The following is a 25,620-nucleotide window of genomic DNA, read 5'->3' as shown; positions in this document are numbered from 1 at the left end:
AAAGGGCCCGACTTTTAACATATTTTGGTTTTTACACTCGAAAATCTTAACGCGAAAATTTCAAAATTGCGAAATTACGCGGAAAATGCTAGATTATGCGGAAATATGCAGAAAATTACAAAATGTGCGGAAGTGTGCGGAAAACAATAAAATGGTAAATTGTGCGATCCCGCACCCATCGCACCTAATATGTGCCTCTGAGATCCGGGTAGGAGTGTAGGTTTTCTGACCAGTAGTGGGATCCGTCGTAACTCGCTCGTACTGCTCCTTGTAGCCAAGTCGCTGGACAGCCCGCATCACCGTACCAAGAGCTGCTGTCCTCCAGGGCTCGTAGGTTCTTCTCCGTCCCAAAGATGATAACTCGTCGCTCGTCGCTCGTCGTCTTTGTTATCAAACTGGAGCATAGGTTCGCCAGCCAGAGACATGCAGTCGTCCTCCTCCAGTTCAAGGTCTGCCAGGTTCGTCGGAGCTCTAGGGACAGGGTTCTCCTTCCAAGGGGCTCTCTGAGCTTGCTTCTTCACCGCTTGTTCACTGGGGAGGAGGAAGCGAGCAGTCTGGGACAGCGAGCCAGTAACGGAGCAGTAGATTCTGTGGTTCTGAGTATTCGTAGTCGCAGCCAGATCGTGGACTTGGGAGAGGGTTTCTCGGACTTCGCAGTCAGCTATGTCGGCACTGTGGTTGTGAGGCTGGGTGACTGACACCAGGGATCCGTTGAGGGTGTAGAGTCGTCCCTTGCATCTGTCGTTCTTCTTCACGCACCTCCAAGCCTGTCGTCCATCCAGAGTCGGCTTTCCATCTTTGGAGTAGCGGAAACCACGGTGTAGAAGGTTCTGACTCTTAGCAGTTCTTCCTCTGACCACCTTCACCGTATCTTCATCGAACATCGTTGTAGCTGTTGTACTCAAGTTGTAGTGTTGCAGTACTGGAGAGTGGAGATGGTGGTGCTAATGAGATAATCTCCTCAACTTTGAACCGCTTTATATACTGTTTGCCTCTATCATTATCTACGTTTCACTGAGCAACCTCTCTTCTTGGCTACGGTTGATCAGATTCCTGGATGCGATCCCTCGTGACGTGTTCTCATGCCCTTGTTATTACCCATTGCATCTCGGCGCAGTGATATGAGATCTCACCGTAACAAGCTCATCGTGCACTCGCTTAACCACCGTTGTGCAGACCGGACGCGATCTGATACGAACCAGAAAGTGGAACAAGAACTGCTCTTAGTAATCACAATGTATATGTTAAGCTCTATCCAATTTAATTTTAATTAAATTTAATTTCGAAGTAACAAAGAGGAAAATAGAACTTTTTATAGCTAATCGATTTTGTTATATTAGCAGTGCTAGGTCTATCTTATAGGTACAGTTTCTAGTAGTAGTAGTACCGCCGTACTGTCCAAAGTAAAGTGGGTGTCATGTGATCCGCCGCACCGTCCAACCTTTTTAGAAACTACCGCCGTACCGTCCTCCGCTGTACCGTCCTCCGCTGTACCGTCCACCGCCGCAGTGACTTCCGCCGCTGCGTCCTATACCCGTTTCCTTGGCACAAAGATGAGTTCTTCAAACTTTCTCTAAAAATGTCTTTGTCAAGATCTTTAAAATTTCGGTAGTTAACCTTTTTCCAAATCATCTTGGGTATCTTACAGCAGTGATACCCTAAATCAAAATGAACTAGAAAGTGGTCAGAGGATGTTCCTGATTTAGTCACAGAAACTGGGCCCATTCTGGACCTAAGGTTTTCTGTAGAGAGTATAAGGTCAATTGTACCACCTTGTTCATGCGTTGGTACAATAGGCATGATTTGATAAAGGTCATAGTCTTGTAGAAGTCTTACCAATTTCATAGGGTACAAATCATTAGGACGCTCCATGTGAATGTTGAAATCTCCCAAGAGGGATACCAGTCTTGGTACTTAAGTCATCTAGGTAGCTCTCGAACTCCTCTAGAAACATACATTCCGTGTATCTAGCTTTCTTTGTATAAGGAGGCCTGTATATGTTCACAAGACGAATCGAATCTGTCTCAGTCTCAGATTGGAGCAATGCTTCCATAACCTGGAACGTTTTGTATTTAGTTACCTTTTCGTTGACTTTTAAGGTTATTTTTGGTCTGTAAAGGAAAGCAATACCTCCTCCACCTCTGTGTTTTCTAGGATTTGATAGTATCTCCCAGCCATAACTCTTGATCTCTTGAATCTTAACACTATCTGCCTCCTTAAGAAACGTTTCCTGGACAAAGCAAACATCACATTTCTGATCATTGAGGTGCTCCATCACTCCCACTGTCTTATTTACAAGCGATCTGACATTAAAGGTTCCAACCCTTAGGTTTTTGTTCTCTTTGTCATGAGCTCCTTTACCCTGATTTGGTAGGAGTTTTTTGCATCACTTGATGAGTGAGTTCTGGACATGACCCACAGTTTTTCTCTCACATAAAACGGACAAAGAGTGTCTGACGCCTTGTGTCTTGGTTCTGACTTCTCTGATCGATTCTTGCTATGTGAACAGTTCGTGCATCGTATGTCCCCTGTCTTTTTCTCTTTCTTCTTAATACAGTCCTTTGATTTGTGGCTTCCTGCACAGTAAAAACATGTTGGGTCTGAGTCTTTGGACTTGCAGTATATGGATCCACTTGTATGACCAAAACCTTGACAGTGATAACACTGTATAACGTGATACCTGTCCCTGACAGGCTACATTTCCAATCCCAGACAGATCCTGTTTCCAGCCTTTTTTATAACTTCCCTTATAGCCGGTGAAACCTGCAAAACGGCAAACCTATCTTTTTCATCCATAAAGACAGCCTTCATCACCACTTTCCATCAGGGTCTTGATAGTGTCATTCTTCTTCAGGACACCCTCCACTAGCTCTTCCTTCGTCTTTATGTCTGCATCAAGGCCTGAGATAGTTATCTTTGGATTAAGCTTCCTCAGTTCTTCCGACTTAGATGTGACATTATAATTGGATTTAAGCGCTTCTTCTGCATGACCTAGATCCTCTTTGGATTTGAACACCAGTCTGGCAACGCCTTCAGTTTTAGGGGGATTAGCCCTAACTACAGGAATATTGCTCAGTTTTCGCTTAAGATCCTTTTTCACAACTGTTGTCCATTCTTCACCCGAGATTTTATTATCTCCATCAGGTCCCAAGTCCTCAGACTTCTTTTCGACCACCAGAGTGTGCCTGACCTTGTCAGTATGCAAAGACTTCACACTAGAATTATAACCTGACTGAGCTGTTGCCAAGCTCTCCTGAATAATATGTGGCAGTGTAGAAGCTAGTTCCTCTCTTACAATAGCTAAAACCTGTTCATGTGTACTGGATTCTTGTGAACAAGACAGAGCTTCGATTGCTTTTTCAGCTAAATTGTAAGCCATTTTAAGGGACTGCCAAATGCCCTCCTTTGTATTAGTACACTTTTTAACATCATCACACTCAGATATTCTTACCTTAAGGGAGGTGTTGATTTTCTCCAACTCTATCTCCAGTTTCTTCTTCAACTTCATATCCGCCATAAATCATAATACCCTGCCAAGTACTGAGGACCGAACTCGGATTTCCAAACTCTTTAGTTCTGAGAAAAACTATACAGTAGTATTGAAGTAAGATTCCAAATCCTCAAATTATTTGTTATATAGTAGTGTTGAAAGTATACAAACACAAATATAATTCATAAATTAGTTATACTTTTAATTAGTTATACTTAGATACTTTATACGAGTATACTGATATATATCGGGCCAGAAATAGCTAGCTTCTATATAATAAGTGAGCTGTGAGACAGAGCTGATACGTGATGTTATGTATTATCACATCTCACCAGGTCATATTATAACTGCACCCAGAGAGATCATGTTCACTTCTTAATTTATAGCTTCTATGTAAGTATGTACAGAGTTATTATGTGAACTCTAGCCCATTTCTAGGTCAATTATCACATGATCTTCACCACAAATCAATTGCATAAAAAATTAGTGAGATATTAGACAATTTGTAAAATAGCGTGACGAGGCTGCCACACCCTACTCGAATGAACAAAAGAAAACATTTTTCCTGGATACCGGAGGTCTCATTCCTTCCGCCCCTGTTATTAATAAATCGCATGGTTGATTTTTGGGACACCCTGAATATTCGCGGGCTACTGATACCTGTGAGCTGCGCCCCTTCAGATCCTGTTCCCACGCATTTACAGGTTCCCAATCAGCGACGTGATAGCTGATTCGTCATGCCATATTTTCAAAGCGACTGTTGCGCCCCATAATCACTTTTAACTTTATGTGGCTCTAAATAAATATGATCTGAATTTCACAGAATAGGATATCATAATTAACAAGGCGGAACTGTCATATCTGAATTAAGCAGTTTTTATCCGTCATCTTCCTATTACATGGTAACTTGATCTAGATTGGGTGAGAAAGGGCGCAACTGTCCGGCAGCCATATACAAAAATTGTTCTTAACTTGGAACAGTTCAAGGTGATTTATGAACAGATTTATGAAAAGTTTGTTTAAATCATCTTTTATTTCATAGGCGTAGATTTGTGTTAATTTTAGCATAATCGAGAAAAGTGATAAATAATCTGGTATAAAATCCTACCTAGAGTTATATTTAAGTCACTATTGTGATGGTACATTAGAACTAGACAGAAACAAAGTGTGAAGGGCAGTGGCGTAACGTTGCCTGTTGGCGCCCCCCTGCCGAAAAGGTGCCCCCCTGTTGGCGCCCCCTCCCCTTTTGGTGCCCCTCCCTAAAATTGAACAAATTAGGTGATTTTAGAAGATACGCCGGTAAAAATCTCTAAAAAAGTGTGTATCTAGAGCAAAACGCGCAGTTTTGCTAGTACTTTAGTTAAGTTTTCGAAATTGTCCCACATTCAAACGACGATTTGGCGCCCCCCTAAGACGGCGCCCCCCTGCACAGCGGGGTCAGCAGGGCCCTTCGTTACGCCACTGGTGAAGGGCCTGAACGGAACCCCTCGGTTTCAGTTCCTTGTTTAACACTGCCGTACAGCAAGGACATCCACCGGGTTCTCCAAGGATGGGCTCATAGCTCATAGCTCACAGCTCACTCCACACTATGCTCTGTCAAATGTCAAATATCTCTTCCGATGATAACTATCTCATATAACCAGACACGGTTATAACTATAAAAACCCCCACTACTAATAACAACTGTGTCTCCAATCTTACAATCAGAAGGAACGTTGTCAGGTACTGTTCCATCCTCAGAGTACACTGACACGTGTCAGTAAATGAAACATCCCCATGACATTCAATATGCTTCCCTGGCAAGATATTGGCGAAAAACTGTCTCGATCATGTGATATGACCGTATAATGATTAATGAAGTTTTCTCATTGGATTAGGGTTTCAGCCTATTATGCTTTTGTTAGGGATTGGGTTAGGGTTGGAATCAGATTAGAGGGTTAAGGTTTCGAGTAGTTGTTCAGGGCCAGCTAGAGAACGGGTTGAATAAGTCACGTGACAGTCGAGTGTAGAGTGATTAATCATCATCCAACTTATAACGCTCGCACGATTTAAATATTGAATTTATTTATTGACATAAATTGAAATTTTCTTTATTTCAAGTTAATTTAATATAAGTTATTTTTTGTTTTATAGACGTAGATGACCATTAAATAAATTTTGTTAAAACAACCTCTCATTGGAAAAGTTTTGTTTTGAAATTGATGCATAGATTTTTGAGCATTTACAAATTTTACAATTTATAACCGCGACGTATCATGAAGTCATTTTCTTGATCTGATGTGAATTGGACTATGGAGGAAGGATAGAAACTTGTTCATGAATCGAAAAATAGATTGTAAGATTACTGTTAGCGTTTAAAGAACATACCATAAACGTTTAGATTGACAGTGGTATCAGAGAAGTTGGAATCAGGAAGAGATCCGGAAGTGACTCTGCAAGTGTAGGCAGTATCTTCGTTGACAAGAGTTCCGTCTACAGCAAGAGTTGATGTCTGTGTCCCTGCAGAGTGACTTCCTTGAACAGGGGTGAACTTTTCAGCTGGAACTGGTCCTGTACTTGTTCGCCAGGTCACTGCTGCTGTTTCTGTTATGCCAGTGATGATACACGAAATCGTTGCATAAGAGCCTTTCTTCACTTCTGTGTTAACTGATTCAACATCTGAATTGACGTTTCATGGTTATCAGTTTGATACAATTAAGGGTTATATTAGGGTTAAAGACGGAAGGTGCTTCGACTTGTTTACTGAACAATATCTCATGGTATCAAATTACATTTAATCCAATTATACAGGGTGTCCCAAAAAAGGCTCTGCGGCATGCGATCAACGTAGACTGATAGGATGCATGCGAACCACTGACAGGGTCATACTATATAGCCACTTTAAATTACGGCATTCTTAATTATTGTTCAAGTATTTTTGTATTACCTTATCGGACCTTATTTGGACGGACATTACTTGAACGCTGGAGGCCTTAGCGTTCATCTTAATGTCCGTTCAAATAAAGTCCGTTCAATTATTGTCCGTCCAAGTTAAAGTCCGTTGAAATTTTTTCAAACATTTTTCCATTTCGAACTTTTTGTCCAGAATATGACAACTTTGAGGACTTTATTGTGCCGTAAGTTAACGACGGAAAGGTTCTCCTTGGTCTGCCGGAGGCACAGAAAACTCTACTAGTATATGATGTTTTCAAGGGTCACTTGGCGGAAAAAATTCAACAAAATTATGGCACTCAACAACATAGTTCATGAACTAGTCCCCGCCAACATGACAAACTTGTTCCATGAGCCTCTAGATATTACGGTAAATCGTGTTGCCAAGGACATTGTCCGACGTTGTTATATATAGCTCATATTACTCAGGGGCGGTAATGAAACAGTGCTAGGAAAGCTCCACGTGATGTTAAGGTTAACCTTAAGTTGTCTAAGATAAAACCACTTCACGCCGAACGGCTTGTAAAAGTTAACACTGAAATGCAGGACCGGGGTAGTTTGATAAAAAAGGTTTCCATAAAGCTAGAAATCACTTATGCTTTAAGCATGGACTATTTCATGCACGAAAACCCATTTGATGAAGATGATATGTGATATTAGAAACTGATCATGTACACATATTTTAACATTTTTACTGCTTAATGACTGCTTTTCTCACTTACTGTATAAATATGGATTTAAAAAACATTTGCTGAAATTTAAAAAACGTCAAAAAAATTGAAAAAAATTCGGATTTTTGATGGTTTTGAATGCCTTCGAGCGTTCATATTTATGTCCGTTCATAATTATGTCCGTTCATGTAATGTCCGTCCAAATAAGGTCCGATAAGGTATCTTAATTCAGGAGTAAAAAATTTGTATCTTACTGTAAACGAAAATGTTGACCATCTTTTCTTTCTCTCCTTCTTTTGGGTAATCGATTGATGTGATTTCACATTTGTAAGAAGCAGTGCTGCTCGGTGATGCTATTTCTAGAAATCCAGTTTGAGAATTTGAACTTAAAGGATCTACTCTAGAGACAAATCCGCCACCATTGGAGATTAGTTGACCACCCAATTTCCACACAACAGTTACAGCTTGGTATATTGGTGAAATCTTGCAGGAAAGAGTCGTTTGTTTTCCTTTACCAACCTCTACATCGTGTGCTGTGATTCCTGTAATGGTTTTGTAAGTTTCATTTTGATCATACATTTTGTCAGGTTTGCTTTAAACTTTATTGTTGAATTCAGAAATTCTTTTATTTTAGGCCTCTTCTTAAAATCTCGTCATATTTATTCATTTATATTTTAAATCCTATATTTGATCTTGTTTAAGTTCTGGTTTAGGATATTTAAGTTTACCTCATCGGATCTTATTTGGACGGAAATTACGGAGACGGACATAATTTTGTTCCGACCACCGACATAATTATGAACGCAACAATTTCTTTGAACGTACATATTATGATAAAAGAAATTGTTATAATTTTGATGTAATAAACTTTCCATTTTTAGAAGGCAATATTACCAAAAGTCAGTCATACGGTATAACTATACTTATAAGTCAGTTAGTTCGTTTAGCTCGTATTAATAGCTCTTCTAATGGTCTTGTATCAGATTGCAAAAGTTTAGTTCGTAAACTTGAAAGACAAAGTTTCGATATTGCTGCCCTTTTTGAGGAAAATTTGGAGTTAATTTAGATATGCACCATTTGTTCTAGCATGACATGTGATTCCTTATGTTAGCATAGTACGATTTATTATTTCATTTTAATTTATTTCTCGGTTCGTTTTACCAAACATGTTCATTTATTAGCTAGCCTGATGGTAATCAGAAAGCATTGATGTAATGTGGTCTCAAGTCCAGACGCCATCATTTCATTTTCATTACAATAACCCTATTTAGTTATTGACTACTGATTAGCTGAACTTAAATTTGGGAGGACATTACATGAGCATTAAACCCTCTAGCACTCAAGTAATGTCCGATAAAATAGATAAGGCATTACACTCACCAGGACATTGTCGTGTGTTGCAGGGCTGTGTTTCAGAAGATGGTCCTAAACAGCCATTTCCTCCAAATTCCGGGGCAGGGTTATCACATGACCTTGTTCTGGTTTGTTGTCCCCCTCCACAATCAACAGGACAGTTCAACCAAGATGTGAACACGCTCCAGCCTCCGTTAACTGAAATGTTTTAAAACTTAAATATACAGTTGCAGAACTTTATGCATGTTAAGCTGATTTCATGGTATCTTAGTAAATCGTTAGCTGAATAATGAATATACGCATAAACTCTCGATTATACAAAAGCTTTAATCGATGTACTATTTTGTGTCTGTGAAGTGTATACACTGTTAGTATATATTGTTAAATCTATATAATATAGACTTTATTCTCATTTTAATTTGGGACAGCTCCTCATTTAACCCTCAATCATAAAATAAATAATTAATGGAGGTTTACAACTATTGATGGAAACTTTCAAATCTAAGCAGCGTTATATTAATACATCAGGTGCGCATCTCGATCAAATATCATGTGACAACTCAGCCTTTTCTCTTAAAGTAGGACTAGGACAAAAATTATTATTCCTTATTTTTGATAAATAAAGCTCATCCATTCTAAAAGCATTATTAGAAAATATTAAAGTAAAAATTACATGTGGTCTTCCTTTCGCCCCTGTTATTAATAAATCACGTTCTCAAACTGTTCTTGAGTTGTTAACACCGATCACATGGTTGTTGTTTGGGACACCCTGTATATTCACGGCCTACCGATATCTGTGAGCTGCGCCCCTTCAGATCCTGTTCCCACGCATTTACAGATTCCCAATCAGCGACGTGATAGCTGATTCGTCATGTCGGATTTTCAAAATGACAGTTGCGCCTCAGGGTCACTTTTAACTCTATGTGGCTCTAAATAAATATGATCTGAATTTCACAGAATAAGATATCATGATTAACAGGGCGGAACTGTCCTATCTGAATTAATCAGTTTTTACTCGTCATCTTCCTATTACATGGTAACTTGATCTAGATTGGGTGAGAAAGGGTGCAACTGTCCGGCACCATATACACAAATTGTTCTTAACTCGGAACAGTTCAAGGTGATTTATGAACAGATTTATGAAAAGTTTGTTTAGATCATCTTTTATTTTATAGGCGTAGGTAATAGGTTTGTGTTGATTTTAGCATAATCAAGAAAAGTGATAAATAATCTGGTATAAAATCTTACCTAGAGTTATATCTCTTCCGATGATAACTATCTCACGTACCCAGACATAGCTATAAGAACCCCCTCTAATAACTACTGTGTCTCCAAGTTTACAATCAGAAGGAACGTTGTCAGGTACTGTTCCATCCTCAGAGTACACTGACACGGGTAACCAAGTGGGATGGTTAGTGCAGAAGTGACCACTTATACAGGTACACACATCTCTCAAGCATGTGTGCTTGTTATACGGGTAAGTGTGATAATCAGAGTACGTGTAATGGTGCACCTCCTCTACACAGTAGGTCTTTCCTAACTTAGCTTTAAACCAGGGGTCATGTTCAAATGATGTAGCAGCGCTTGTGCCTAAATTCTTGTCTATGCCATTAGTTGCCACATAGTCATAACTATAGTCATACAATGATGATAAAGAGACGGATACAGGTGTTATCTCGTTATCTACTGCAGGTAAAATGTAACCTGAAATATAACCACGATAGATTATATAGTGTTTTAGCACTTAGTAATAGTACTTGCAGTATCTATAATTATAGCTATAATTTATTTGATTGTCACATATAGCCTATTAATTCTGGTCAATATCATATGCATACAGTCAGTAGTAATGACTTAGAACAGTAAATAATGATTCTGTTGTAAGGTGGTGCAATACAACATTTACCTTGAATGGGTAAACACAAAAGAGCCGTTAAGATAATTGTTGTTATCTTCATGATAGGCTGGTCGCTACATAAACATTTTTACTGAAATATTCGATCAGCCAATTAAATTGCTTTAAGTTGAACGTTTACACAATTTTTAAGAATCCAACTGAAACGTTATAAAATGATATGAATCTTAGACAGATTTATAATTTTGAGACGGACGAGAATACATTTTGTTGAGAATCTAAATGATGATATCGAGTCAAAGCTCTATATCTCTTCCGATGATAACTATCTCACGTAACCAGACATAGTTATAATTAGAACCCTCTCTAATAACAACTGTGTCTCCAATCTTACAATCAGAAGGAACGTTGTCAGGTACTGTTCCATCCTCAGAGTACACTGACACGGGCCACCAAGTGGGATGGTTAGTGCAGTAGTGACCACTTATACAGGTACACACATCTCTCGAGCATGTGTGCTTGTTATACGGGTAAGTGTGATAATCAGACTGCACGTATGGTGCACTTCCTCTACACAATATGTCTTTCCTAACTTAGCTTTAAACCAGGGGTCATGTTCAGATGATGTAAGAGCTCGTGTGTTTAAAGCCTTGTCTATGCCATTAGTTGCCACATAATCAGAGCTCCACGTTGTCGTTGATAACATAGAAACTCGTTATCTACTGCAGATAATAAGAAGACAATAAGTATTCTATACTTTATAAAGGATTTCTGACGTTTTGAGTCCCATTAGATGCCCTTTATGGCTGACCAACTTTTCCAAACTTTTCCAAGTGTCTTAAGGCCACTTTTTGCCACTTTGAAAAAACTCTGATTTTTTTTCAAGAATACTTAAATCACCAATATTTGTAGTTGGAGTTCAGTATATCTCGGCAAATTTTAACAATCAGGAATTACTAAGTCAAAATAAATAAAAAGGCTGAAACTTAAAAACGTTAACTACAGGATATTAGAGTTTCATAATTAATTACAGTACATCCTTATCGATTTTCACAGAAATGAGAAACTGCACCAAAGGCACATTTAAGATCTATTCGATAGCCTGCTGTACTACTACTATCTTACTATCATTTTATTGATTTACTGAACTCCAATTTTTAATTAACGGGTGATACTCGTAAAATATCTGTTCCATATATTGGACCGTCGACGAGTCCAACTCGGCGCGCGTCCTGGTAGGTTGTAAACCTACAAATTTTTAACCGTAATAATTGTTTGTACGAAAGTTTTTCTTCCTGATAATATGAACACCCTCGATTAATCTGCAACCTTTAACGATGTTCACAACTAAAGATATTCGACTAAAAAGAAAGGTGGTAAAAAGTGGTTAAGTGGCAAAAGCGGCTTTAATACATATGGAAATGTTTGGAAAAGTTGGTCAGCCATAAAGGGCACCTAATCGGACTCAAAAATGTCAAAAATCCTTTGTGAGCTTTGTATGTCGGCAAATCGATTTTTAGTAGACGGATCTGTTTGTACTAAAATGAGAGAGAAGAGAGGCGATGAGGCAAGAATAATTATTAACCTATATATTGATGCTTTTCATACAAACAAGTTAAACCAAATTCTTTATGTCATGCATCCGGCGGACGGGCTTTCTGCTATAAAGTAAAACTAATCACCAAAACGAAGCACTAACTGGGCCAGATATTCTGTGTTAACTACTGGAATTTGTTATCGAAATATCGATAAATATGCATCCTTAAATTACATCGATGAGGCATTTCAGCGTCCTCGGCCAGTAGCTATAAAGCACTGAACAAATTTAGGTAAAAATAACATCGCCTATAGTTACACCACGCACGATTAATTTTCTATCGCATCAATTTTCTCTTGCATCTTACTGAGCTTATTCGTAAAAATGAGAAATACTGGGTAACTAAAAATAATAACCAAAGATAAAAGCACATTACAAACTCCTAATCGTGGTGCTCTACTGTTCATATGAGTGTACTGGTGCTCTAATATTCACCGTACTCTCGTATATAGTTGAACAGTAAAGCACTAGTACTCTCCTATGAACAGTAAAGCACCAGTACACTCCTATGAACAGTAGAGTACCAGTACACTGCTATGAACAGTAAAGCACCAGTACACTGCTATGAACAGTAGAGCACCAGTGATCTCTTATGAACAGTACACAGCTATGAACAGTAGAGCACCAGTACTCTCCTATAAAAAAGTAGAGCACCAGTACTATCCTATGAACACTGCTATGAATAGCAGTGTACCAATGCTCTGCTGTTCATAAGAGATTAATGGTGATAAACTGTTGATAGGAGAGTACTGGTGCTCTGCTGTTCATAGAAGATTACTGGTAATTTACTGTTCATAGGAGAGTACTGGTGCTCTACTGTTCATAGGAGTGTACCGCTGCTCTGCTGTTCATAGGAGAGTACTGGTGCTTATGAGCAGTACACTTCTATGAACAGTAGAGCACCAGTACTCTCTTATGAACAGCAGAGCATCGGTACACTCCTATGAACAGTAGAGCATTAGTACTATCCTATGAACGGTACACTGCTATGAACAGTAGAGCACCTGTACCCTCCTATGAACAGTAGAGCACCAGTACTCTCCTATAAACAGCAGAGCATCGGTACACTCCTATAAACAGTAGAGCATTAGTACTATCCTATGAACAGAATACTACTATAAACGGTAGAGCACCAGTACTCTTCTATGAACAGTAGAGCACCAGTACTCTCCTATAAACAGCAGAGCATCGGTACACTCCTATGAACAGTAGAGCATTAGTACTATCCTATGAACGGTACACTGCTATGAACAGTAGAGCACCTGTACCCTCCTATGAACAGTAGAGCACCAGTACTCTCCTATAAACAGCAGAGCATCGGTACACTCCTATAAACAGTAGAGCATTAGTACTATCCTATGAACGGTACACTGCTATGAACACTAGAGCACCTGTACTCTCCTATGAACAGTTTATCACCAGTACTCTCCTATGAACAGCAGAGCATCGGTACACTCCCATGAACAGTAGAGCACCAGTACTCTCCTATGAACAGCAGAGCATCGGTACACTCCCATGAACACTAGAGCACCTGTACTCTCCTATGAACAGTTTATCACCAGTACTCTCCTATGAACAGCAGAGCATCGGTACACTCCCATGAACAGTAGAGCACCATTACTCTCCTATGAACAGTAGAGCACCAGTACTCTCCTATGAACAGCAGAGCACCAGTACTCTCCTATGAACAGTTTATCACCATTACTCTCCTATGAACAGCAGAGCATCGGTACACTCCTATGAACAGTAGAGCATTAGTACTATCCTATGAACGGTACACTGCTATGAACACTAGAGCACCTGTACTCTCCTATGAACAGTAGAGCACCAGTACTCTCCTATAAACAGCAGAGCATCGGTACACTCCTATAAACAGTAGAGCATTAGTACTATCCTATGAACGGTACACTGCTATGAACAGTAGAGCACCTGTACTCTCCTATGAACAGTATAGCACCAGTACTCTCCTATAAACAGCAGAGCATCGGTACACTCCTATAAACAGTAGAGCATTAGTACTATCCTATGAACGGTACACTGCTATGAACGGTAGAGCACCTGTACTCTCCTATGAACAGTAGAGCACCAGTACTCTCCTATAAACAGCAGAGCATCGGTACACTCCTATAAACAGTAGAGCATTAGTACTATCCTATGAACGGTACACTGCTATGAACACTAGAGCACCTGTACTCTCCTATGAACAGTAGAGCACCAGTACTCTCCTATAAACAGCAGAGCATCGGTACACTCCTATAAACAGTAGAGTATTAGTACTATCCTATGAACGGTACACTGCTATGAACAGTAGAGCACCTGTACTCTCCTATGAACAGTAGAGCACCAGTACTCTCCTATAAACAGCAGAGCATCGGTACACTCCTATAAACAGTAGAGCATTAGTACTATCCTATGAACGGTACACTGCTATGAACACTAGAGCACCTGTACTCTCCTATGAACAGTTTATCACCAGTACTCTCCTATGAACAGCAGAGCATTGGTACACTCCCACGAACAGTAGAGCACCAGTACTCTCCTATGAACAGCAGAGCACCAGTACACTGCTATGAACACTAGAGCACCTGTACTCTCCTATGAACAGTTTATCACCAGTACTCTCCTATAAACAGCAGAGCATCGGTACACTCCCATGAACAGTAGAGCCTTAGTACTATCCTATGAACAATACAATTCTATGAACAGTATATCACCAATACTCTCCTATGAACAGTAGAGCACCAGTACTATCTTATGAACAGTACACTGCTATGAACAATAGAGCACCAATACTCGCCTATGAGCAGTAGAGCACCAGTACTCTCTTATGAACAGCAGAGCATTAGTACACTGCTATGAACTGTAGAGCACCAGTACTTTCCTATGAACAGTAGTGTACCAGTACACTGCTATGAACAGTAGAGCACCAGTATTATCCTATGAACAGTAGAGCACCAGTACTCTCCGGTCTATATAGTGCAGTAAGAGTCGAATAAGTTATGATTAAAGAAAGATAATACGTTGTGAGCACTAGATACTATTTAGGTGTCCCAGTCTCATGATGCGATGATCTAATCTAGAGTTAAGTTTAACTTTGTTAAGCCACCCTTTATTTAGTGTAAATAGTTTAAAATAATATTCTATAATGTAATATAATTTATGTTTATGTAATACAAATAATAACATTCTTACCTGGGAAAGGAAAGCTTTTGCTTTTGATTTCCGTCTCTATAGCCAGTTTATTCACATTTTTACGAATGAAGTAAGAAACGTAAGCTTGTTTGTTGAGCAAGTCAATGTTAAACAATTAAAACCTGCCAATTAAATAGGAACAATGTTATATCCATAATTATAATGTAAATCACTAAATCAAAATGGCCGTGTTTATGGTGTTTTGTGTTGTTCACGTTCCGACTGTTCGACCAATGCTACCTTTGATTGCTCATCTACTAGCACTTATCATAGCTCAATTCCTACCGACGATCAATATTTTGTATGTTAATGTACCAATGAGCAAAATGTTTGACCAGAATTAGAAGTAATGGCTAGCCGTTCTCAGAACAATGACAAATGAATACCTCGCATTATAATAGTACACAACTCCAAACCCTAAAGAACTCCTGCTCGCTGTAAATACAACATAGGGACGCGGATATGTATTTAGATAGTCATTTGACGGATGATGCGACGGCTGTAAATATAAATATTTGTTTCAAATATTCAAACGCAACCAGTACCTCATTTGGGGACCGAACAGTTTTTAAAAAATTTACAAAAATCACGTGCTTTATAGTTATACTTCACACAGGCCGGGTGTCATAGTGCTAAGAAACTGCTGCTGACTGCTGCTAACTCAAACTGCTGCTATGTCAGCAGCAGTTAGCAGCAGTCTCTTTGCACTATGGCACCCCTGTGTTCATAGTACGTAACATGTTACGTGTTATTGCTAACAGTAACAGTAACACTGGTGACATGACATGCTCTTCGTATCGGTATGTACAATGTAGATTTCAAACATATGCAAAATATTGATAATCGGTAGGAATTGAGCCATGATAAGTGCTAGTATATAGTACGTAGCTGAACAACAAAGCTAGCATTGGTCGAACAGTCGGGACGTGAACGACACAAAACACTATAAATAAACACGGCCATTTTGATTTAGTGATTTACATTATAGATATAATTATATACCATTGTGGCGTACATATTACGTTTATTTGTTGTGAAATACATTTATTTAGCTAAAATAAACGTACATAATTGAAATTACCTCAAATTCGGTCCTGATGGTGTTATTATATATGGAAGTAATTGTAAACTAAATCATAATGCATAAATTAATGTATTTTGTACAATGATTCCGAATTACCTCCATGACATAAAGTTAAAGCAGTTATGAGCAGCAATGACCATGTAGTCTATGTAATAAGCGCTATGAGTTGGCACAACATTATTTTCTTCCGATTTCGATGAATTTGGTACCAAAAGCTGTCTAAAAATGTGAATAAAATAATTCCACCGTGTAGCAACTTTTGCTAAAACTGCTTCACGCGACGGCGCTTGTTCCCCGCGCGTGCTTTTTTTGCCGAAATGTTTAGTTTTTGGTATATATAATACTGCAGTTACAGTTATTATGAAATGATTGTTAATGTTATGGCATTGTAACCAACTCATCTTAAATTCAAACACGATTTTTTTAAACACGATCGCATTTTCTTAGTATTACTAGGCACATGATTGCTCGATCTAACCAGAGCCTTCTCGCTTGCGGTAGCGCGCGACCGCCGAAGGCGGCACAGGATTCTACTACCATACTATATTCTACTTGTGAAACAAGCGCGTCACGCAGTACGTGTATACACATGGCTATGTGAAGGCACAGGAGGACTATAGTGCAAAGAAACTGTTGCTAACTGCTGCTCACTGCTGCCGCGCGCCTGCCCATAGCAGCAGCTCAGTTATTGTAGCGCGATGCACTACTGGGTCGCGCCGCGCATCAAATAATTCTTCTCTCCACGGTAGATCGGCGAAATGCACCACTGTTGACTGTGACTCACCGAGCTGCGAAGGATTGACATCGTGAATCAACAGCAGTTATTAGCAGCAGGGAGCAGCAGTGAGCATGCAAGCAGCAGTATATAGCAGCAGTGAGCAGCATGCAGTGATCGAGCATCAGTTAGCAGCAGTTTCTTTGCACTGTAGTCTTAGTCCTTTTGTGTAGTAAAGGGGTGAACGATAAAATTAAACTTGCTATGATTTTCAAAATTTTTATAACATTGTTTTCTAAAGACTGTTTACCTGAGGACCCCAGGCTATTATGTTCATTAAGATAAATATTTGGCGGAATGACAGGCTGAGCGCGGCCCAGTAAAAGACTGTAAGATCAAAAATTTTCACAGTACCAAATTTGTTGACATACGTTGCATGCCACTTTTTGCGCCACCGAACAAATTTGTTATACCTTTTTGGAATGATCAGTGAGCTTCGCCTAGGTATCATATTTGGTGGTGCGCGGCTTTTGGACTTGTAGCTCGTATGCAAATCGGCGAAATGCGAAGGATTGACATCGTGAATCAACGTTTGGAGCAAAAGTAAGTGTAAAAGTCACGCGCGTAATTTGACGAAATTCGTTGATTTTTGTCGTATTATTCTGTCATATCCTCGATTCCTTGACTGAGATAATTCTGAAAATTTGTAAAGACTTTCAAATAGGGCTTTCACAACTGTCCAAAAAATTAGGTGGATATTGGAGCTGATATAGTAACAAAAATGGGGCAAAATGGGGGAAAATACGCTGTTTTTAGCTGTAACATAATGTCTGATGGTTGGATATGCTTTAAATTTTTAGGACAGTTTCCTTGTAAATCTATCGGTAAGCTAACCAATTTTGTTAAAATTGGATCAAGGGAAGGTTACTCAATACTCATTTGTTCCAAGAATTTCGCGCGGCTCACTGTCGATGGCGCACTACCTAGTAATACGCCCTGCCAGATGTAAGGGTAATTCACCCTCAAGCCCAGTCCAACATTGACAAGAGCATCTCACAGATGTACCAATCTCACGAGAAAAACAAAAACGTGAGTATAATAACAGAGTCGTCAATGTAGAAAAGGCTACCTTCACGCCACTTGTGTTCAGTACTACAAGCTAGGAATGGCAACTGCAAGGCTTCACAGTTCCTAAAACATCTCGCTGAAAAGATCAGCCTTAAGAAAGGCCAACGGTATTGTGATGTGATATCATTTGTCAGACGCTGTATAATCTCTATCAGGGGTTACAGAGGTACCAAAACTCTTCCACCCACGGCGATAAGTAATTTGGACCTTGACCTGATCAACACTCCTAAACCTTAAGTATGAATAGGGTTATCTTTTGGGGATGCTTTTTGAATTTATTTGAAATTTTTTAATAAAGTTGTAGTTAATAATCTATTAATTTTGGTGGTAAGATATTTATATTTTTCCATACAGTGTTTTGATACTTTGTAGTCATGTGTGATGATGTTATAAAGCAATGAAAGGCATTTAGTAGAGGCTCTTACGGGCATTGTCTGCTCGATACGCTAGGGACCCCAGATACACCTCACTAGACGTATTTTTGACCGTAAAATCGATTAAAAGTGGTTTTAAGATGATTGGACTGACTTTTTGGGGGGTAAAATTGCAAAAAACCGATTTTTGGGCAAAAAATAGGCCATAAAACCATGTTTTTGATATTTTGAACAAGTTAATTTTGTTGGCATGTCGGCAAAACTTGCATGGAGATAGCTAAAACACGGCCGCACAAGATGATATAAAAATTTGAAAAATCCCTCTATTTTTTTGGAGGTAAAAATCCAAAAAAGGGGTAAAAATTTGACTTTTTTTGCTTGAAGTTTGTATAATTTTTTGCAGTTGTATTAAATCAACCCAAAAAATAGTCACATCGTGTTTGCCTAAATTTTTCCTTTCCGAGAAGTACCCACTTCATATACTTTATCGAAGTTTGAATATTGTCACTCCGCAAGCGTTTTTGCCAAATTTTCGACGCGCACTACGCGCAAAAGCATTTAGTTGTTATCAATTGGCACCCGCGCGTTCATCATAAATTTCAAACAGCTATAACTCAGCGAGATTACGTCCGTTCTAGCTCATATTTTCACACTAAATAGAAAATAATGTGATCTTATTGCTGACAAAATATGAATATAATTACTCTATTTGCCTTAGAGTAATAGACTGTCAAAGTTTAAAACGCACATTGGTATAGCACGTGACTAATAAGGCCAAATTTATACTTCTTAACATATTATCGATCCTTAGACATCATACTATTGTGTCCAATTAGCGGTTAGGTCTCTAAAATCGTAGCAGAAAACACGTCTTTTTGCCCGTAAGAGCCTCATACTAATTAGTTTGGTCAAATCAAACAGAACATATGCTATCAGACTTTCAACTGACTAAGGTTATTATGTCATAATTTTTACTTTACTTTACTTTACTTTACTTAAACAGGCCATGGAGTGCTTGTTAGGTGGGGTCTAGACTGCTCTTTGTTGTGATATGATGTGAACTTGTGGATTTTATTTTTATCTATTGAATTGGTTTATTCATTTTTCGAGGGTGTCTATCCTTATAGCTAGACAATTACCATTGCTGAAATTACCTGTATACTGTTCGAAACATTTTCTTTCATATGCCCTGCCAGTGCCCGAATATAGAGAGCAATACGTGAGCGTCAATAGTGCAATAAAAATATATATACCAAAAGTTGCGTCTGACCAACTGACCTAGCTGATTACAATATAATAACTTATACTGTAAAAATTATTTCATAATATTTGATTTTTAAGAAATCATTAGCTTTTTACGCAAGAAACTGTTAATTTTTCGTCTTCTATGCACAATTGTAATGCACAAGAGGTCCATATACAGCTCAACCTTATCGTGGTGCACGGTACCAAATTCATCAGGATCGGAAACAAAAAATTCTGTGCCAACTTATATACATGGCAATTATTACGTAGACCCCAGTCACATGAGGGCCAAATTGTAAAGAACCTGTTGATTCACGATGTTTATTAGTTTCCTTGTAAGAAGCAGTTCTTACTGTAAATCTCTAACACGATGCTGCCCACTTCATGTTAGCATGACTACCAGATAATTATTCGCTTACAGTAACCTGATACCAGGAGCTTATACTTCTAAGGTTTACTGGGCCGGAGAGTCTAGCGAGTCAAGGATTTTATATTTAAAGAAGCAATTTTGAGTTCAAAAGTAACTACTGCAGATTAAGCCCGCGCGACAGCAGCAGTTAGCAGCAGCAAGCATCAGTTAGCAGCAGTTTCTTTGCACTTTGGTCATCCTATCCTGTGCGGTGTGCAGTGGCTTAAAGTGACGAATTTAAAAATTTAATTCCTAGCCATAATATTTCCACAGCTATGCCACCGACTTATTTTTGTTAACAAAAATATTTAAATTAAATTAAAATCAGTCGCTCTCAGGCTAGGGGTTTTAAGTTCTTAAGACGTTCAAATTGAGCGCATTACATATGTGGGATCTAGCTAGATTTGTATTGATTCTGGGACAAAAACGCGCGACAAATATTCATGGAAATTATCAAGAATCTATTGTCATACCCGCTGCGCTGAGTGCGCTGCTCCCCCTGTATTGTAGAAACGATATAGGGGGTCACGAAGTGATACAAGGAATGTTAATGATAAAATTGCGGTGTAAATCCGTTTTTCGCATTTTTTAGTTTTGCGTTGGATGTGACCTGTTATTTATGTTGATTCTTCATTCGTTATTTAGCTTATTCTTATTCTGTTAAAGCTTTCGTTAATACACATTTTTAAGTCATGAACTTGATACTAACCAGCTTGATTCTTACGCGGTATCGTCATTGATATGGTATATTTTTTATGAGAAAAAGAACCAGTACATGAACCGAGTGCTACAATTGGACAAAGGGTCATTCGTCCCCCTTGTATTTACCACTACAGGAGGAATGGCACCTGAGGCCAAGCGTTTCATAAGGAGACTTATTGATAGCCACCAAGACAATGGAGGACTACATCCAGGTGATGTGTAACATCATGACATGCCTGAGCTTGGATATAATGAGGAGTGTACTAGTAGCAGTTAGAGGTGTATGTGGGAAGGCAAAGAAGGCTCAAGGCATGGACCGCCCCTATATCCAATGTCTCCTTCAACGATTGCTCAGGATTTAGGATTGTGCTCTGCCAATTGCATTACAATTAAAATTACCCTAGGCTACTGTTTTCCAAGTCTTGTCCTGTGAGTAAAGTATGTGTGAGAAAGTTTTAATAAAATTATTGTATATTTACTTTTGAATCTAAAAAATCTAATTTAAGAATGAAGTTTAAGGAAATTTTAATTAGCACTGTATAGTTTAAGATATTTATAGCTTATTATAACCATTGATACAAAGGCCATAATCTTTCGCCAGCTCTCCAATATCCACCTTGAAAGCTTGAAGCTGCATTTTATATCCTTGAACTACACAATATAAACCAAAGAATGTTTTAGTGTAGACTTTTTGTCACAACAAGACTGCAACCTATAATAACAACTATAAACAGAACCCCTAATGTCTGCTCACAATTTTTCTTCTAGTCCTAATCTGAGCCTTGTCTCTATAAACTTAACTGAACTAGCGTTTCGTTGTGTGCAAAAGCTTCCAGGCACGCGCATTCCTTGCCCCGTTAGTTACCTGTCCTTCCAAAACCAAACTAGCAGTCAAGGACAAAAAGTCATACACCAAATGGGCATTATATTTTATGAATTGTTGAACATCTTTTTATTCTGTAAAAATGTGCTAAAATTAAATTTCTTGTTTCATTGAAATTTCTTGTTTCATTGATTACTTGATTTAACTTATTGTATTCCAAGCAGAAGTTGAAACTTGTTTGTTGATATGGTATGTAAGGTTCGCGATGTGTAGTGGAATCATGTTGTTGTATCGATGATGTATTAGACTAGAGAACCTTAGAGGACCTAGAGATGGTTCCTAATATCTTAAATTTCTCTTTGATTTAGAGAAAATGCTTGTAAAATCTCTAAAATGGTGTGTTTCTAGATCAAAACGCGCAATTTTGCTTGTACTAGTTTTTCAAAATTGTCCCACATTCAAGCAACGAGGTGGTCGTTTTGCCACTGACATTCTGGCTTTTGTGCTGACATTCTGGCTTTTGTGCTGAAGGCGGAAGCTCCAACCACTTTGTCACCTAGCTTCTATGGTGGATTACTTAGGGTGCATACTTATACTTTTCAGTGAAGTGTAGGAGTCCCAATCCCAATTGACCATCATCTTTTTACCCATGTAATTTTTAACGTTAACCATATTGCCAACAAAGATGAATTAAAGAACACATAATATTAAGGAAAATATTTAAATTTGTTTCCTATTACAGTAAAACCCTGATATAGGGGCTAATTTACCTCTTACCCCAACTAACTGAGATCATTTTTAAACCCAAAAACGGTTCTACATGCATTTCATGCAAACTAACGATTTACTGAGTATTTTTCCATTCTACCAAACTCAACATTAAAACACCAAATACAATATCATTAATTGTATCATTCCAATGTCAATCGTTGAATCCTTTTTTAATTTAATTTTTCCCTATAATAATATAACTTATTACTATAAGGCACCATGAAGAAAGCAGCAATAGTTTGTCTTGCTTCAGTAGCTGGAACAGTGTCTGCTCTTAGCGTTCATGCAAAGTGCAAATCAAAAGCATGGGATTACAATTGGGACTTCCGCCAGCCATCATCTCTTGTTAAACCTAACTCACCAGATGAGGATCTTGAGAAAAGAAAATCAGCCACCAGACGGACCCTATATCTCATTAGACATGGTCAGTATGAACTAGATAAACAGCATGATAAAGAGAAAATTCTCACTGATCTGGGTCGTCAACAAGCTGAGTGCACTGGTAAGCATCTTGCTAAGTTGGGTGTAAAATATTCTGATTTAGTTATCAGCACTATGACCAGAGCAAATGAAACTGGTGAAATCATTCTGAAACAGCTCAATGAAACTGGTATGGAGGTTCTAAATGAAAACTTTGAAATTGAAAAAACAGACCTGCTACGTGAGGGGCATCCAATTGATTCTGTGCCCTCCAGTAGTAGATTCAAACCAGATTCATGGGAGTTTACAGATGGAGCACGTATTGAAGCTGCTTTTCGGAAATATTTCCACAGAGCACATTATTCACAGAAAGAAGATTCATATGAAATAGTGGTGTGCCATGCAAATGTGATCAGATACTTGGTTTGCCGGGCATCACAGAACCCTCCTGAGGGCTGGCTAAGGATGAGTTTAGCCAATGGAAGTATAACTGAAGTTGTTCTTGAGCCAAATGGAAAAGTTTCCATATCAGGAATTGGTGACAAGGGACACATGCCTATTAATAAGATTACTTTTACCTAAAGTTTGTACAATTTTATTGATCAGAAGAATTTCTTAAACCTGCTCCCCTAGAAATAAATAATCAAGTAAGATAAATGCTTTCAAAAACAATTGTTTCAGAAGTGGCCAATTTGATTTTTCTGTTCCACATAATATCTAAAGCTTTGCATAAAAATATAAATACTGCTATATATAATACTAGAAACCCGCTAGTCGAAAGCTTTGTTCGAGGAAATTTTAAAAATCAGTTATGTTTTAATTTCTCTTCATCATATAGCTCTGTTATACTGTAGACATAATGGAATTTATCTAACAATGGCGACAGCGTTGTTAGTATTCGGATTCCCAAAACGATACTTTTTACCGCATCAAAAAATACCAATCACAACCAAAGTTATGAATATAAGTCATAGCGTGAGCGTAAATGTGAGCTAGTTTTGAAATTATGACGTAGCATACAGCATAACAACGCGCGTAGTTAAGATGTTTTTGCTCGCGCACGTGCATTTTAACGTTGCTACGCAACAGCGCAGTAAACCTTTGCTAAAATAACGACATTATTCTAACAGTTATTTTACCTCACTTCCGACGTTAATTATAAAAAATCTAAAGCCTAAATCAAAATTCTAAGAATGCTATAGCCTATTCCTATCCTTTTTCTACAACCCTGCTAAAATGGCGAGGTTTCAACTCCATTTGCGAGCTGGGTTTGATTTCACCAGAGGGTCATTTTGAGGTCGATTTTCGGTGTTTTTTCTTCTATGTCCCCGTTGCCGGGGAAATTTCGTCAAGTTTAAATTATAGTATAGATGTAATATGAATATTATGAATAATTAATTTAGCTAACGGGGCTGTTTCCACATACTGCATAAAATATTCGAGAAATTTCTGAATCAATGTCCTGTTAAGTGGCTTATCAATCTTTGTTTAAAATTGCACTGTGTGAACTGTGAATGTTGTTATCATATTTATTTGTATCTTGTGAACTTGGCATACATATTATCTTACATAAGATTGTTGTTATTTTCTTTTGAGAGTTTGCTTTATCGTTTGTTTGTATGGGAGAATGGTGTACAATTCGTTTTCAGCTCATAATTTATTAGATTTTGAATCTTACTATACAAATTTCTGTTGTTTCATTTTTTTACTATAATATTCAATTATACTCACAGTTGAAACATGTAAATAATCATCACTATTATCAACATTTAGCCATCTGGCAATGAATCTGTCATAGTTTATGTCACACTTACCACTTAGTTAATGTCACACTAACCACTTACATAGCAAGCAATGGGAGATAGCGGTGATGACGAGTTCGACAGGCACAGCAGGAGCAGAGACAAGTTCAAGAGGGAGCGAGAGGAGAGGGATGACCACGAGAGACCGCGACGGGAGGAGCACGTGGATCACAGGAGGAGAGAGTACGACCGCCGGCCTGGTGGCGGAGGAGGAAGGGACTATAACGACAGATATAATAGAGATAGATCTCCTGCTTACAAGCGATCTAAACGAGAGTAAGTTTCATTTTGTGCTTTATCCCGTTCTGATAAACTCTAACGTTTAGTTTGTGTATTTTTGGGATTTTCAAATATAGTACTTGAGAACGATATCACCTTTGTTGGACACCTGAGCTACTACCTCCTAGTTTCTAAAACTAAAAGCTACTCTCTCCACCAGTGGATCACCCGGTGGTCCACCACCAGGTGGAATGCATCCCTTCTACCCACCTGCCTTCCCTCCCTACGGGATGCCTCAAGCTGCTGCCCCGTGGCCAATGCCTGATATGGGAGGCCACCAGAATAATCACAACAACGACAAACACAGGTTAGTCATGGTCGTCAATGTAAAGCTTTCCGTATGCAAATTATTTGAGAAGTATACACCTACTCATATTTTGATATGAATCTATAATTTATTTTGCTAACTATTCAACATAAGCCGGAATCCTAATAATTAATTATTCCATATTTATGGTAAATGGTGGTTTCGTGCCATAATTACTTGATAATCCCTATCATGATCATTCATCTCATTTCAGTAACGAAGACAACTTTATGAAACGATTCAAACAGTTTGTTATGTCACTCAAGGACGACTGCAATGAGCACGAAGCGGTTGACAGTTACCGGAGATACAAAACCAAATACAAGAAAAACAGCATAACAAAGTTTTACAAGGCTCACCAAAACGAGGAATGGTATGTTAAACGTAATTTAGGGTTAATAAAAGCTCTTTTATAGCTCTAGTTTAATTATTTAATTAAGTGGATCGGGCCCATGACCATGGACGCCTTGAG

At 38.5% G+C, this 25,620-nt stretch overlaps 3 protein-coding genes across 3 annotated transcripts in view; 2 read left to right on the top strand and 1 right to left on the bottom strand.

Annotated features, from left to right (window-relative positions):
- The window catches only part of LOC134823189 (polyunsaturated fatty acid 5-lipoxygenase-like), a 1,185,970-nt gene that overhangs the window by 917,994 nt on the left and 242,356 nt on the right, over positions 1 to 25,620 (bottom strand). The window lies entirely within an intron of this gene.
- LOC134823188 (serrate RNA effector molecule homolog A-like) overlaps positions 1 to 25,620 on the top strand; it is a 103,749-nt gene that overhangs the window by 73,305 nt on the left and 4,824 nt on the right. Inside the window, exons 2-4 of the mRNA XM_063834570.1 lie at positions 24,609 to 24,838; positions 25,002 to 25,148; positions 25,363 to 25,521. Coding sequence (XP_063690640.1) covers positions 24,615 to 24,838; positions 25,002 to 25,148; positions 25,363 to 25,521 — 530 coding nt within the window. The 5' untranslated portion in view covers positions 24,609 to 24,614. The remainder of the gene's footprint in view (positions 1 to 24,608; positions 24,839 to 25,001; positions 25,149 to 25,362; positions 25,522 to 25,620) is intronic.
- On the top strand, positions 22,552 to 23,494 carry LOC134823227 (serine/threonine-protein phosphatase PGAM5, mitochondrial-like). Its single transcript, XM_063834622.1, has one exon. It carries the CDS (start codon positions 22,560 to 22,562, stop codon positions 23,340 to 23,342), a length of 783 nt encoding a protein of 260 aa, XP_063690692.1. The 5' UTR covers positions 22,552 to 22,559; the 3' UTR covers positions 23,343 to 23,494.

The sequence above is a fragment of the Bolinopsis microptera genome, chromosome 11, assembly GCF_026151205.1.
Source record: "Bolinopsis microptera isolate Bmic1 chromosome 11, MBARI_Bmic_1.0, whole genome shotgun sequence".
Classification (NCBI taxonomy): Eukaryota; Metazoa; Ctenophora; class Tentaculata; order Lobata; family Bolinopsidae; genus Bolinopsis; species Bolinopsis microptera.
This window is presented reverse-complemented; position numbering and strand designations above follow the sequence as displayed.